General features: G+C 39.4%; 1 protein-coding gene across 5 annotated transcripts in view; it reads right to left on the bottom strand.

The window, feature by feature from the left end:
• Positions 1-16,694, bottom strand: part of ankdd1a (ankyrin repeat and death domain containing 1A) — a 47,128-nt gene that overhangs the window by 16,780 nt on the left and 13,654 nt on the right. For all 5 annotated transcript variants that reach the window (XM_022204354.2, XM_051942297.1, XM_022204352.2 and 2 more), the window contains exons 4-9: positions 14,165-14,263; positions 13,975-14,079; positions 13,636-13,734; positions 9,417-9,515; positions 744-842; positions 556-654 (exon numbers count right to left, since the gene is read on the bottom strand). In XM_022204354.2, the coding sequence (XP_022060046.1) occupies positions 556-654; positions 744-842; positions 9,417-9,515; positions 13,636-13,734; positions 13,975-14,079; positions 14,165-14,263 (600 nt within the window). The remainder of the gene's footprint in view (positions 1-555; positions 655-743; positions 843-9,416; positions 9,516-13,635; positions 13,735-13,974; positions 14,080-14,164; positions 14,264-16,694) is intronic.

Raw genomic sequence — 16,694 nt, 5'->3', positions numbered from 1 at the left:
CTCATAGTGGCACTGAAGATGAAATTCCTTGAGCACCGAAACTTGCTGTATACACATCAAGCACACAGGTTTCTCATTTACCTCCGTGAACAAATAGGAAGCGGTCCATTTTTCTTGGAAAATCCTACACTTGATGTCCACTTTTCTCTTTTTTGACAAAGACATCTTGCTGATGAGGGTGTCAGGGCCAGCAGAAAAGCAGGTAAAGCAGGTAAAATAACAATAACAATACAACAAAATGTCACTTACAGACCCAGATTCTGTATTGCTGCCATCTGCTGTAAGTTCTAAATCGTAGCGTGCCCCTAGCAGACACTATAGGAAATGCAGTTTAATCAAAAAATGTAGTTCATGATTTTTAGGTGTTTTTTCATATTGTAGATTTATTCCACGGGCTGGATTGGACCCCCTGCAGGCCGTACGTTTGACACCCCTGGTCTAGGATATTTAGGAGCATTTTAGAAGGTCATGTAGTCTAACATCATGACATCCACCACAGATGCCAGATTGAAATGGTATTTTTTAGAAGTGTTCCTTGGAGTTGACATTACTTACATTATCTACAGCATCTATGTTGATTCCTGCTTCCACCAGCAAGCTGGTCTCTCTGTCAAAGCCATGCTGGGCCACGTAATGGAGGGCATTCATATTCCTCTGTAAACAAGAAAACAAGGGTCATGAGACTTAAAAATACTTTATCTCTTGTGCTTATTGGAGATGGTTACTGCTTTAAATGAACATACATTAGTTCGTGCATTGACGTTACAGCCGGATTCCAGCAGCAGTTTGACACACTCGTAGTGACCTCCATCAGCTGCCAGGTGTAACGCTGTGAGACCATCCTGAAACACAATGAATCTATTCAAGTTCATTAAAGGTTACCAGAGTATAAAGTGAGTCTTATTCTGTACAACCAACAGTTACAACCCAAGGTCAGTTTAACCATTATGAATTAGAAATGCAAAAATCCTTTTTCAGCTAGGGCTGAGCGATATGATGATAGATATCGTCTGGACGATAGAAAATGTCTATCGTTTTATGTGAAGATCCTACAGTTCATATCGCAGTGTCGCAAAACACGCTTTACGGCAGCATTTTACGTCATCTTACGGCAAGCCCAGGCATGCAGCTAAAACATAAACAGCTATGGAGGAAGACGGTGGACTCGACTCAGAAGAACAATCTAAACAACAAGATGACAAACAACCAGCTTCATTAAATTTACCAAAAATCTGCTATATCGTGATGTATATCGTATCGAGATATAAAATAAGCTATATCGGGATATAAAATTTTGGTCATATCGCCTAGCCCTATTTTCAGCACATGAATATACATTTCAAGATGAGAATTCCTGTGCTCCGTATTTAACCCATTATTACAGTCTGAAATCACACCCTAAAGGTAAATGGTTTAATTCATCACTGTAGTGCTGATAAATCAAACTGAGCTTATCTAGTTTTCATAGTAAATTGAACATCTTTCAGTTTTGGATTGTTGATGAAAGGAAAACACATTCAGTTTCACCGGCGTCATTGACTAATTATCATTATTATTAAGTGTGCCAATGCATAAGCATCGAAGCACACTTAATACCCCAGATTTATTCTTATAAATTCTTCTGTCATGTTATACCCGCATAACTCATTCCGGAGTTTTGAGAAAACCAGTACAAATTATATATCAAAATGTGACGCTCGCTTCGGAATGGTGTGCTATGATCTTTGGTTGTGATTTCTCATAGTTTTGATCAAAATTCAATAAAAAAGACATTAAAAATCCCCATAGAAATGACAGAGAAGTCGGTTGGACAACTACCAAAACCAAGGGATCTTTGGAACCCTGTAGATCAGACATACACTACTCACAATAATTTAGGGATACTGTATACTTTGAGACACACCAAGTTAAGGAGCAACATCTGACTGCCTGCTAACGACCTGAAGGCACGCTATGGCCAGGTGGCGCTGGTCGTCCGTTAAGTGATGTGTGTTCATGGCTGCTTGAATGATGAACTGGAAATGATTTACTGACAATACCAGCTTTTTATACTCCCAGAATGTTGAAATGGAGGCCACACTGAAAAGGGTTGTCTTTTTGTATTTTTTGGTATTGGCCCCAATATTTAAGGTGCACTGTACATAGTGAGACCATTATGTGGAAAACACAAAACGAGTTGTGTCTAGCACCCTAATTGTCTCCCTATCCCCAAAATCACTGAAGTGAAACAAACACCTTATGTAAGAAATCCACTGAGGACCTCACAATATCCCTAACTTACTGTGAGTCGTGTATTTTATAGTAAAACTCCATTTAAAATTCAAACAGGTCACATGGCTTTCAATGATATTCCTCTAAATCTGTGTTTTGAGATCTTTTATGGATTTTACGCAGTCATAGTTAAAGTTGATGTATTTTACGTGTTTTCATTCAGTTCGATTACAGCAGCTTCAAAGCAAATCAGCACAGCTGTTGATATTACCAAAGTCCTGACAAATGTTCTAACATGTTCAAACGTGTCCCAGACCATTATCTTTCAGCCACAGAGTGTTTAGTGGCTCCAAATCTGTTGGATTAAACTTCTAAATAAGAGTCTCACCCAGGGAACTGGTTTATGGATATACAGCAGCTGCATACTGTTCTTTCCTGTTAAAAAAGGGAACAAGACTCTAACAAAGGGAAGGAAGCTCACCTATGTGGGCTTTTCAAAGTAAAAGCCCATGGTTAGCTGAACAACGTTAACAGGATGCATTGAAGTACGCCACACTATTAAATTATAAGTTATGAAATGTTACAAAAGATTTACCAGTGGCTTTGAAATAGGCTGGCTTTTCAAAATAAACACACCCCTCCTAGCTTCCCCCGTGCTAAACCTCCCAGGAACGTGAGTTAAAAATAAGCTTTATGTTATAAACTCTATATACAAGACATCAGATGTTTTCTATGTTAATCGCATGGTCCCTGGTCGAAAATATAAATAAAATCACTTAAAATCTCCCTGATGTTCAAAGCAGCTTACCAAACAGCACACCTGTTTCTTTCTTATACATATATTTATGGACAAAACATCTGAATGTTTGGGTTCACTTTCAAAATAAGATATGTAATTGTGACCAGGATTTAACTTATTCAAAAAACAAAAAAATCTTAATTTCATAGCTCACGAAAAACATGGGTATTACAGGAAGTCAATCGGATTTAGTAAAGCATGCTACACTTTCAAAGTAAAAGCTCAGAGATGGTAAGAGGAACTGATCAGGGTTTTGAAATATGGCTTTTCAAAATAAAATATACTTATAAATTACACTTTATGTATAATTATAGCAAGACCTATCAACCAGCAGCAGCTACATTGGCACACTCAATATTTCTTCAGAAACTTTTGTTATGACTGTTAAAGAAAAAAATTGGCAGAGTAGAACTGGTCTGTAAAATTTTCAGTTTATTTAGTATTCAACAGAAATCATTCTTTTCATTCTTCACTCTCTGCACTCTTCACTATATATATATATATATATATATATATATATATATATATATATATATATATATATATTGTGCCCATTAATGAAAATGAAAGTTAAAGGAAAATTTAAACATATTTTCAGAAATCAAAAATCTGACAAAATTTATTATAAAAAACAGGAATCTCACATTTAAGTGTTTTTGCTGTATCTCCAAATTATACACTGCTCAAAAAAATTAAAGGAACACTTTGAAAATACATCATATTTCAATACGGGGGAAAAACTGGATATTAGCATTGATATGGACTGGTTAATGTGTTAGGAACGAAAAGTGCCACATTGTTTGATGGGAATGAAAATTATCAACCCCTCAGGAGGGCTAAATTCAAGACACCCCAAAATCAAAGTGAAAAACTGATATGGCAGGCTAGTCCATCTTGCTGAAATTCCTTGGCAGCAACTCAAAATGGTATTCAGTAGTTTGTATGGCCTCCATGTGCTTGTATGCATGACTGATGATGCCGGGACAAGCTCTGAATGAGACGACAGATGGTGTCCTGGGGTATCTCCTCCCAGAACTGGACCAGGGCATCACTGAGCTCCTGGACAGTCTGAGGAGCAACCTGATGGTGTCGGATGGAACAAAACATAATGTTCCAAAGGTGTTCTATTGGATTCAGGTCAGGTGAGCATGAGGGCAAGCTAATGGTATCAGTTCCTTCATCCTCCAGGAACTGCATGAGTTCTCTTACCACATAAGACTGGGCATTGTCGTGCACCAGAAGGAATCCAGGACCACTGCACCAATGTAGGGTCTGACAATGGGTCAAAGGATTTCATCCTGATACCTAAAGGCAGTCAGAATGCCATTGTCCAGCCTGTAGAGGTCTGTGTGTCCCTCCATGGATATGCCTCCCCAGACCATCACTGACCCACCACCAAACCGGTCATGCTGAACAATGTTACAGGCAGCATAATGTTCTCCACGGCTTCTCCAGACCCTTTCATGCCCGTCACATGCGCTCAGGGTGAACCTGCTTCCATCTGTGAAAAGCACAGGGCACCAGTGGTGGACTTGCAAATTCCTGTGTTCTATGGCAAATGCCAGCCGAGCTCCACGGTGCCAGTCAGCGAGCACAGCGGGCACTAGAGGACGCTGGGCCCTCAGACCACTCTCATTACATCTCTTTCTGATTGTTTGATCAGAGACATTCATACCAGTGGTCTGCTGGAGGTCATTTTGTAGAGCTATTGCAGTGCTCATCCTGTTCCTCCTTGCACAAAGGAGCAGATACCTGTCCTGCTGATCGGTTGAGGACCTTCGACAGCCCTGTCAAGCTCTCCCAGACTAACTGCCTGTCTCCTGGAATCTCCTCCATGCGCTTGAGAATGTGCTGGGAGACACAGCAAACCTTCTGGCAATGGCACGCATTGATGTGCCATCCTGGAGGAGTTGGACTGCCTGTGGAACTCTGTGTAGGGTCCAGGTATCGCCTCATGCTACCAGAAGTGACACTTACCCTAGCCAAATGCAAAACTATTGAAAAACAGTCTGAAAACATTAGGAAGGAAAAAAATGTCAGTGGCCTTCACCTGTAAACTCATTCCTGTTTTGGGGGTTGACTCATTGTTACCCCTCTAGTGCATCTGTTGTTAATTTTATGAACACCAAAGCAGCTGACACTGACTAAAAAGCCCCTCAGTTACTTACTTGGCCAGATCAGTATCCCACATGTTTCACTTATTTGATGCAATACTTAGATTAAAAAGTGTTCCTTTAATTTTTTTGAGCAGTGTATTTTACTGCCTCCTGGTTGCTTTGATTATTCTTCAGATGTGTTTAGAACCTAACTGGAGTCCATCTGTAGTAGTGAACTGATGGGGTATACTGTTTGAAGTTTGTCAAACTGCAGTGGCGGCTGGTGAAAAATATTCTCGGTGGGGCTGTGGCGTATCAAGTCAGTTTCAGTAACCATTCCGATACAACTGAACAGAAATGGCAGGATATCAGTGCTCTGTGAAATAATAATTATTTAATGCGAATATTAATAACTTGAGGCATTTTTGCACAAAACATGCACAACATATTGCGTAACCACAATTTTGGCAATAAATTATATATACAGCTGAGCACATGAAACTGTGCATTAGTGTTGAATTGACGACTCAAGTATTATGTTAAGTGTTAAGTTTTTTAAGAAATTAATACTAGAACAGAAAAATACTGTACAGTAATTTATGATAAAGCTAAATGTTACTAACTAATCAGAACTGCAACAATTAAGTGATTTTTCAATTAGCAGACAAAGAAAAATACAATCTGCAACAATTTTGATGATTTCAACATTTCAGTGAACAAGCCAGAAAATGATGAGCAAATTACATAAGCAAACACATACTATTTAGACAAAACATCAAAAAAAAAATTACTCAGTGCAATACACTGCTGGATGATGTGCTAAAGTCAACTTTATGCAAAGAAAAATCTGATCAAGGGAATAAATGTGTGTGTGTATACAGACAGACAGTACTCTTCTGTTGAAGATTACTTTAAAGGTAGTGTCTACGGATACGGGTCCGTATCCGTAGCACAGGCTACGGATACGGGTACGGCACTTTCCATTTGCCAGACAGATACGGACCCGTACGTGAGTCTCGCGAGTCAAGAAGCTGCTAACCACTGCAAACTGTTGAAAGGTAAGCAAAGGTTAAGGTTAGGGTTAGTGTTAGGGTCAGGTTTAGGGTCCGTACCTGTCGTACCGATGCTACGGGTCCGTACAGCTAGCGTCTACCGGGAGTCACGTGACCAGATCTTGCGTATCTGATTGGCAAATGGCAAGTGCCGTATCCATAGTCCACAGGCTACGGGTACGGGTCCGTACCTCTAGCAACAACCTACTTTAAATGAATATGAAACAGGCCTGGACAAAAATTATGGTACTCTTAAATTCATATTTTGTTGTACAACCTTTTAAACCAGTCACTGCAGTCAGGTGATTTCTGTAACTCTCAGTGAGACTTCTGCATGTGTCCACTCCTGGTGAGCAAACTGCTCCAGCTGTCTCAGGTGTGAAGGCTGTCCTTCTCCAGACTGCATGTTTCAGCTGCTTCCACAGATGTTCAGTAGAATTCAGATCAGGGCTCATTGGAAGTCACTTCAGAATAGTTCAGTGTGTAACTGTGTGTCACTGTTCATCTCTTCATCTAGCTGCGTCGTGATGTTAGCCTTGCCTAGCATCGTTAGCTAAACAGTGTTCTCCATATGTGCCCTTCTACTCTCGTGTCTCTTTATTTTCTCGGATAAATGTTTCATATCTCTTATTCCTGAAACAGTCCATGCCGTGTCTGTCCCAGCCGTTTTATAGAGAAAACAAACAATATAAAGCATTTGCATGACTAGATCCAGCTCGCTAAGCCTTCCTCCTGTCACTGTTCACTGTGACTGTGACAGTTATCCACCGCACTCACGCATGCTCACTTGGCTTGGGGCGAAATCGATTTCTCCCCTCTGGGCATCAGATTCGACGACGCTGATTGGATAAATTTCTGTTGCTATGTCGAATCTCTTGTCGGTAATTGGCTGCTCTGCCGCACTCGAGGGGCAATTTCTCTTGCGCCCCAGCAGCTCAGCAGAGATGAGCAGGAAACTATTTTTCCAGAAAATTCTATTTAATATTTTGTACATGACATGTAATTGCAAATTTTAACACGCATGGTGCTAAAAATAACTGATTATTGTTTATTTAAAAAAATATTTATTTTAAAAATGAAAAATCAAAAACACCGGGGGGCTGCTCATACCATCTCTACAATGAAGGATGGTGGTGGCAGCATCAAGCTGTAGAACTACTCAACAGCAGGAGCAGGGGGACTGGTCGGAACTAGTGAATGTAGCCAAATACACAGAGGTAGTTGAAGAAAATCTACCCAAGAGTCAAAGGCCTAAAACTGGGACAATGGTTTCGTTCAACACCACTATGACCAAAAGCAAACAGTCAAGATAACACTGAAGTGGTTCAGGACAAGTCCCAGACCAGATAAAGTATCCGTGGAAAGACCTGTAGAAGACAGGTCAGCGATGCGGATCTAATCTGATGGAGCATAGCAGGAGACACTGCAAAGAGTAAGATAAACCAAACCACCATTTTTTTTTTCCCAGGCAGCAGCCAGCCAGAGGCGCTCTTCAAGTGTTTGTGCCTTTTTACTTTTCTGCACTTTATTTGATAATCAAAGCTGCAGGCTATGTTTGTTTAAGTAGACATCAAAGACATTAAAGCTGCATAGACCTGAAATGATGCTGACCTTCAGGGAGGAGTTGAAGAAGATATAGAAGGAGCTGAAGGGCAAGATTACTGTGGACAAGGAGAGCTACAGGACTAAGCTGGAGACCAGACTCAAACGGAATAACATCAGAGAGTTGTGGAGTGGCCTTAGAACAATGCAGAGGATGTGAGGAGAGTGCTCAATTGACTCCGTCCAGCCGAGGCAGCAGGACCTGACAGCCTCAGTACCAGACTGCTGAAAGGATGTCCTACTTAGCTCTGCCTGTTTTTCAGTACATTTTAAACCTGAGCTTGAACTTGATGATCGTCCCTGTTCTGTGGTAAACATCATGTCTGGTTCCTGTGACCAAAAAATAACACCCAAATAAAATCAGTGACTATAGGCCAGTGGTTTTGACTTCACATGTTATAAGGTCAGTGGAGGGGCTGGTCCTGAAGCAGTGACACTCAATAATTTAACCGTCACTGGACCCCTTGCAGTTTGCATACCAGTCTCACACTGGAGTGGAAGATGTCATCATCTTTCTGTTGCACAAGGCTTATACGCACCTGGAAGAGACGGGCAACTCTGTGAAAGTCATATTCTTTGACTTTTCACAACCTGCCCTGTTCAGGAATAAGCTGCTGGAGATGCTGGTAGGCTCCACTGGCAGCCTGGATCATCAACTACCACAGCATGAGTACATCTCAAGGGACACTCTTGCTTCCCCTCCTGTTCGCTCTCTACACCGATGACTTCAGTACTGCTCACAGTTCTGCCAGCTGCAGAATTTTTGCAAGACTCTGCCATAGTGGGCTGTATCAGCAGGAGATGACACTGAGGACAGTAGTATATCATCAGGAGACAGTGACTTGAGTATAGGAGTGTGGTGGACAGCTTTGTGATGTGGTGTGAGATCAACCACCTACAGCTCAACAAAAAAACTAAGGAGTTGGTGGCTGATTTCAGGAAGAGGGCCTTTCAGAAGTCTGCCATCATCAAGAATACAGAGGTGGACATTGCTGAGCATTAAATAAGCTGTACTGGACAAAAAATATGAAAGCTCTGTACAAGAAAGGCCAGAGCCACCTGGTTTTTCTCAGCAGACTGAGATCTTTCAATGTCTATAGAACCATGCTGCAGACATTTAACCCTTGTGGTGTCCAGCATCATCCTCTACAGTGTAGAATCTACACTGTAGTGTGCTGGGCAGTAGGATGAATCTATGTAATTTTGTTTTTCCTGAGCAATATCTGGTACAAGAATTTCCTTTGGGATTCTTAAAATTTTCTCTTATCTTATTATAGCTTACCTTCTAAACTGCCTTTAAAACAGTTGTACAGAGCTGGTAGAGACTTCACCAAGAAGACTTATTTAAACACATGTCAAGAAAACTCACATACTTAATTTGTCATTACAGGTTATTGAGAGCAGATTGGTGGGGAAATATATCAATTCAAAATTAAATTCACAACACAATCAAGTATAAAAAAAGTGAAAGAGACTGAATACTTTCTGAATCCACTGTATATTGTTGATCCAAAAACTGATGTATATTTAATTTTATGGTTCAAAAGACAAACTTCTGTAAAATCAAGAAGTGACTGGAAAAAACATGAAAATGCCAGTTACACTACCTCTACCTGTACTACCTGTTGTTGTGTGCAGGCTGGTCCAGATACTCACTACATTCCTCTCATTCACATCTACTCCAGTCTCCATGATCTTCTGTAGGACCTCTGCGTGCCCTCGCTTTGCTGCTAGATGCACAGCTGTGTTGTCTTCCTGTCATCCAGCCATCACCACACACCAACACATAATAAACATCTGAAATAGCTTACGTACAGTACATCCACAAACATGTCAGTATTTTCCCTTTTTTCATCAATTAAACTTTAATAGTGTGTTCCCTTGATCTCCCATTCATTCTAAAATCAAATAAATACACAGGACATTAATGACAGCTCTGTAAGATCAGCTAGTAGTCACCAAACAAGCTCACTGAATTTAATGCTGTTGTTAATATATACACAGTAAGAATAATTTTTACAGCACTTTTTCAAAGCAGGAGTGATTGTCACTGTTTACACTTTTTTCCTTCATTTTTAGTAGGTTTGGTCAAGGACAGAGACCTGCAGTTTTCATAAAACTAAGGTAGAGGAGCATATAATGGTTTTAAAGAGATTTTATTTGATAAGTATTCCTCTTTTGAACATCATTCATTTGTTTTTAGCAGTCCTCCCATCCTATGCTTGACTATCTACAGACCACCTAAACGTTGTGCCTCTTTTATTATTGAATTTTCTGAATTGCTCTCTTTTATCTTTTCTAAATATGACAGAGTTCTTATTTTAGGTGATTTTAATTTGCATGTTGATAATCAATCAGACTCTTTTAGCTCAGGAATTTTAAACCTTCTTCACAGTATGAATTTTATCCAACATGTGACACAGCCCACCCATAACAGAGGAAAAAATTTAGATTTAATAATCACCCATGGCCTTTCTACATCTGTGACCTCTGTTATGGACGTGGGCTTGTCTGATCATTTTTGTGTGTTTTTTAATATCAATCATTTTAAGCAACAAGAAATCCCAGTGCATACAATCAAGAAGCGCTACCTTACTGCTGAAGTGGCTGCAAATTTTATTGACATTTTAGCTGATCCACACTTACCTTCCTCCTGTGATTTTGTTGTTGATCATTTTAACAGTAAATTAAGGTCAGCTCTAGACACTGTTGCACCAATAAAAATCTAAAGAATATCAGCAAAACCAAAGCCTCCCTGGACAAACAGTTACATCATTAACCTCAAAAGAAATTGTCAAAAAGCAGAATGGAAGTGGCTGAAAACCAAAATTCAAATAAATTACAATATTTTCCAATATCATCTGAAGATTTATAACACAGCAATCAAACAGGCAAGAAAGGAACATTTTTCCACATTAATTCACAACAACAAAAACAATCCTAAGGTACTTTTTAAAACAATAGACAAATTAATCAACCCTGTTTTTAATCAAACAAAGGAATCAGACTTGTCATGTGATGACTTTGCAGTCCACTTCAGCAGTAAAATAGATTTTATCAGATCAAACCTTTTACTTTCTCAGCCTTTGAGTTTTAACTCCTCACAATCTTTGGTTTTAAATGGGGAAACACTGGAAAGTTTTGCCCTGGTTGATGCTGTGATGCTTGAAAAAGTTTTTAAACAACTCAAGCTAACTACCTGCCTTTTAGATTCCATTCCAGCATCCCTTTTTAAAAACTTCTATGACTTTTTAAAACAGGATTTTCTTACTATTTTAAATGATTCTCTTCAGACAGGCTTGTTCCCCTCTGCTTTTAAAACCTCTATTATAAAACCTCTCCTGAAGAAAAGCAATTTGGATATAGCTGTAGCTGATCATTTTAGACCTGTATCCAATTTGCCATTTTTAAGTAAACTTTTAGAGAAGATTGTTTTAAACCAGTTAAATGATTTTATTAGTTTAAGAAATATTTATGAAATTTATCAATCTGGTTTTAGGAAAAATCACAGTACAGAGACTGTTCTAGTCAAAATTGTTAATGACCTCAGGTACAATATGGATAACAAATTACCCTCTGTTTTAGTTTTATTGGACCTGAGTGCTGCATTTGATACTGTTGACCACAAAATCATTTTAAGTAGACCCCATGATTTTATTGGCATCTCAGGCACTGTTTTTAACTGGTTTAAATCTTATCTTAGTGATAGACAGTTTTATGTGAACCTTGGAGATCATTTATCACAATGTTATGACATTGGGTGTGGTGTTCCCCAAGGTTCAATTTTAGGCCCTACTCTTTTTAATCTTTATATGCTCCTACTAGGTAGTGTCATCAGGAGACACAGCATCAATTTCCACAGCTATGCTGACGACACTCAGCTTTATGTTGCCGTGTCTCCTGATGACACACGGCCACTCGATGCCCTTTTTAACTGTATTTTAGATATTAAATCATGGATGGCAGACAACTTTTTACAGCTCAACCAGGACAAAACTCAGGTTTTAGTCATTGGTTCAGGGGTCAAGAGAGAGAAACTGGTCAGCAAACTACAAGCATTATCTTTTAATCCGTGTGGGCAGGCTAAAAATTTAGGGGTTTTATTCGATTCAGAGCTCAGTTTTGAGCTACATATCCTGGACATTACAAAAAAAGCTTTATATCATTTAAAGAACATTTCCCGAGTGCGACTGTTTCTCTCTCATGCCAATGCAGAGACATTAATCCATGCTTTTATCACTTGTAGAATAGATTACTGCAATGCTCTTCTTTCTGGTCTCCCGCAAAAGAAAATCTCCTATCTTCAGCTCCTACAGAATTCAGCTGCACGGATGCTAATGGGGACCAGAAAGAGAGCCCATATTACACCGATTTTAAGGTCTCTGCACTGGCTACCTGTTTCTTTTAGGATAGATTTTAAGATTCTTTTATTGGTTTTTAAAGCTCTTAATGGTCTTAGTCCATCGTATTTATCAGATTTGCTTTTATCGTATGAACCAATTAGAACCCTTAGGCCTTCAGGAAGTTCTCTGTTGGCAGTTCCCAAGGTCAACACCAAAACTTATGGTGAGGCATCTTTTTATTACTACGGTCCCCACTTATGGAACAGCCTTCCTGAAGACCTGAGAGCTGCACCTAATGTTAATGTTTTTAAAAACAAACTTAAAACCTACCTTTTTAGTCTGGCTTTTACTTGAATTACCTTTTAGTGTTCTTATTCTTTTTACAACTCTCAATTTATAATTATCACTATTATTATATTATTATTATCTTTATTTTTTTATTTATTATTTTATCTTTTATTTTTTTATATGATATATTTTATTATATATATATTTTTATTGAATTTATTTATCTTATTATCTATTTATTTTTACTGATCTACTTATATTTTACTTTATTTTTTTATATTAGTTTTTTTTATTTATTTATTGTCTTTTATATATGTGCTTTTTAACAATACAGTGTATGGATTGGGGTGGGTGGGTTTGGGGCTGAGTGGGGTGGATTTGCGTCACAATTTCTTTCATCTATTTTAATTATTTGTCTGTTTGTAAAGCACTTTGTGTTACAACTCCTGTATGAAAAGTGCTATATAAATAAGTTTTTTTTTTTCCTTTCACTGTAGATATTTTGATTTAAAAATGGCATTTTTCAAAGACTGAATTATGTGATGATCAGCGTTGGTTTGTCCGTCTGTTTGTCTGTTCACAACGCTATTTAAACAGACATTACCTTGGCAGTGATGTGGCTTACAGTCTGGATCCACAGATTTGTTAAGAATTTCCATATCATTGCGAGATAGTAGCTCAGCGTCACTGTAGCTATGACTACAAGTGAACACTACGTCAGCTGCCTGCTGACAATCATGATTGTGATCCTATACAAAAACCACAAACTGTTTAAAGATGTCATCCATCAGAAATTATACAACGACTGCCCAGCCTTGGCGGAGTTCTGTGCTCTCTTAGTGCTTTTCTAGTTTATTTATGTGACATAATTTAGTCCCCTCTATTTCATAATTAATTGTCTTGTGCTTCAGTGTGTTCAGTTGATTAGTGGTGAAGAAATTTATGCTCCAGAAAAAAGGGATGGGAAAAATATGCCTTGTTCCCATCCAGCAACTTTACATAGAATTTGAAGACAAAACAGATTCCTGCAGATCCTGCTTTAAGCTATTTGTCCATGCCATAGATGGATTCAAGGAAGACTCTGGAGAACTCTACTATGTTGCCATGGCAGCCTGGCAAACAGATAAATTGCATTAAAATAATATATAATGTTTAATTATGTATCACCTGTTGAACTTCATAATTTTGTTGTTATTCAGTGTTAGTGTGTGTGTTAGTGTGTGTGCTTGTGTGTGTATTACTACCTTGTCCTTCAAACCATGTGTGCAGCCCATTCCAATAAGAAATTCCACCACTTCAAGCTGTCCGTGTTCAGCAGCTAGATGAAGGGCTGTCTTGCCTGCCTTATCAGACAGATGGTAGCAGGTTAAACACACAGGAGTTGTTCTACTTACACTCCAACACAGAGTCCAAATATTGCAATCAGGGTCCATTCATGCACTTATTGGCATATTGCTGATCTTGTGACAAACAGCAGCACAACAAAGATGTGAGAAAAAAGACAATGTTCTTTAGGTTGGAAAAGCTTACAGTTTGTACAAAATCAGTAGGCTAATTTAAAGTACTACAAAGCAAAGAGTTACCTTGTCAGCTCTGTCCAGACAAATGCCTTCCAGGTCCTCCATGACGAACTCCAACACTGTAATGTGGCCTCGCTGAGCAGCACAGTGCAGCATACTCAGACCATCCTAATACACATACACACACACACTGGCTGTGATGCTGTGAATCACTCAATAACACTGTAGTTTGATTAAATTATGCAGCTCTTACTTTGTTCTCACAGTTGAGCTTGGCTCCACAGGATACCAGGATCTGCAGGATCTTTAGATGACCAAACCAGGATGCCAGAAGCAGAGGATTCATGCCAAACTGTAGAAAAACATTTACAAGTACAAGTACATACTGTTATATGAGGCCAGCAGCACAAATACACACATTTAGTGATGTTAGATGACTTCTGCCCCATTGATATGCTTTATACTTGAAGAGTGTTGTTGCAGTGAGCTAGCCTGGGTGTGTCAACAGTGGCAGCAGCCTCAGTATTTTTGCGCTTGCTCAGTGCAAACATTTTTTGTTGTACCTTTGTACAGGCTCATAACATTTTGCCTTACATCACTGCCAGCCAGCAGGCAGAAGGGTCCCCCCCTGCATAAAGAGCCGTGTTCTGCTCAAGGTTTCTTCCCTGTTAAAATGGTGTTTTGTTGCCACTGTTGCTTTAGAGCTTGCTCTGGGGGTTCAGGCATATGGGTTCTGTAAAGCGTCTTCAGACAATCTGACCTGTACTTGACGCTATATAATAAAACTGAATTGAACTGAAATGAATTGAACTGATTTGAATTACTTTGCTCCTGGACATACTTAGTGTTGTGTAAAAGCAATGTTTTTTCAGACCAGTAGATAAAAGATTTCTAAAATAGTTTTCAAACACAGACTGTAACTTACTGCCTAATTCATGGTCATACTGGCCAAACTGTGAGAAGATAAGGAAAAACCATCTGGTCTATTGTATTATTTGTTGGGTAAATTGCATTATTGATATATTGCATTCCTGCTCATGCTCATTGTAGTGGATATGTTCTGCTCAAGACAAGGAGGACTTTGATATTGCCATGACTATGCTTTTAGGATTTCCTTTGTCCTTGGTGTTGCTGATGTGAAAGACAAAAAGTCTGGCTTGTTTAAGAAGAAGGAGAGAAGATGGCTCGTGCCTGTCAGAGAAAAGTAAAATAACTGTGTTGTTGGATATAATGTTCCTAGGAGTTGCCTGCTACTATATTTCTGTAATTTCTTAGAATGAATTGGAAGGGGCAGGTACTTGGTTTAAAGTAGGGATGCACTGATCCATATTTTTTCACTTTTGATCTGATCCTGATACCTAATTTGGATATCTGCCAATACCAATACTAGTCTGATACCAGAGCTCTGCTTTCTGTAATATCATTATTATCATTATTGTTAATTTTATATGAGACTGTAACAAACTCCTCTCTACAGGCAAGTATGAATGCGTGTGAATGTTGGTGGTGGCCGGAGGGGCCGGAGGGGCCGTAGGCGTGGATTGGCAGCCACACTTCTGTCAGCCCCAGAGTGTGAATGTGTGAGCGTATGGTTGAATGGAAGCAATTGTTGTATAAGCGCTTTGAGTACTCTGATGAGTAGTAAAGCGCTATATAAGAGCAAGTCCATACAGGCAAGTATGATATTGATTTGTTAATGCTACAAAAGCCACAATGCTTAATTTGTGCTGATCAGATGACGCAGCGCTTTTTATTTTATTTGAAGAGTGGTAGTGCTAGACAAGTTTACCCTCTGTGTGTATCTGTCTTGGATGGAATTAATACTGACAGTCAATTTGTTGAAACCCTTAAGCCAAGTGTCCACGAGATGTATTTTTCTCGCATGCAAACATGCTGCATCTGAAAATTGCCCGGTTGGTTAGCTGTCACTAGTGGGCCACAGCATTGTCACATCATAACGCTTTCAGCTTAACAGTCTGGCAGATGTGCTGGACCAACATAGTGACTCGGCTGCAAACTTTCTCTTTTATTTCGAAAACTCTGACAAAAAGCATTTCTGAAAGCATTTGAGACGAAAAATAAGCTGTGCAGTAGTTGAATCTGTACTCGTTTTAGTTCACCAATGGCTAGTTTAGACATTTGATGAAAGTTTTGTGATGCCTCTGATCTCTGCACACCGCATCAAATTTGCATAAAGTAGAAGTCGAGTCTACTTTATGCAAATGAGCGGCAGGCCACTCCGGGTAAACACACCGGATCGCAGCTGGAAACGCACGCCAACTGGACCAGCATGCAGCATGTCATGCATTTCAAGCTGCGATCCGGTGTGTTTGCCCGAAGCGGGCCGACACTCATTTGCATAAAGTAGACTTGACTTCTACTTTACACAAATTCGATCTGGCATGCAGTGATCCGGCTTTCAGAAATACTTTTTGTTGAAGTGTTTTCGAAATTAAAGAGAAAGTTTGTGGCTGAGCCGCCATGTTGGTCTGACACATCTGCCGGACTGTCAAGCTGAAAGTGCTGTCATGTGACAAGGCTGTGGCCCATTAGTGACCGCCAACCAAGCGGGCGATTTTCAGATGCAGCGCGTTTACAGACGAGAAAAATGCATCTAGTGGGCACATGGACACGTCCCTTTACAGTTACATATTTACTTTCAGAATGGGATTTTCCTGTAAACAGGATTTCCTGTTTTTCTGACTTCCTTTTCTGACCTTATACTTACCTCAAGTTGCCTTTTGGGAAATACACGCATACATTCGTGCATATCATATTTCCAC

Source organism: Acanthochromis polyacanthus, chromosome 2, assembly GCF_021347895.1.
Source record: "Acanthochromis polyacanthus isolate Apoly-LR-REF ecotype Palm Island chromosome 2, KAUST_Apoly_ChrSc, whole genome shotgun sequence".
Classification (NCBI taxonomy): Eukaryota; Metazoa; Chordata; class Actinopteri; family Pomacentridae; genus Acanthochromis; species Acanthochromis polyacanthus.
Note: the sequence above shows the minus strand (reverse complement) of the source record. Positions and strands in the feature narration are given on the sequence as shown.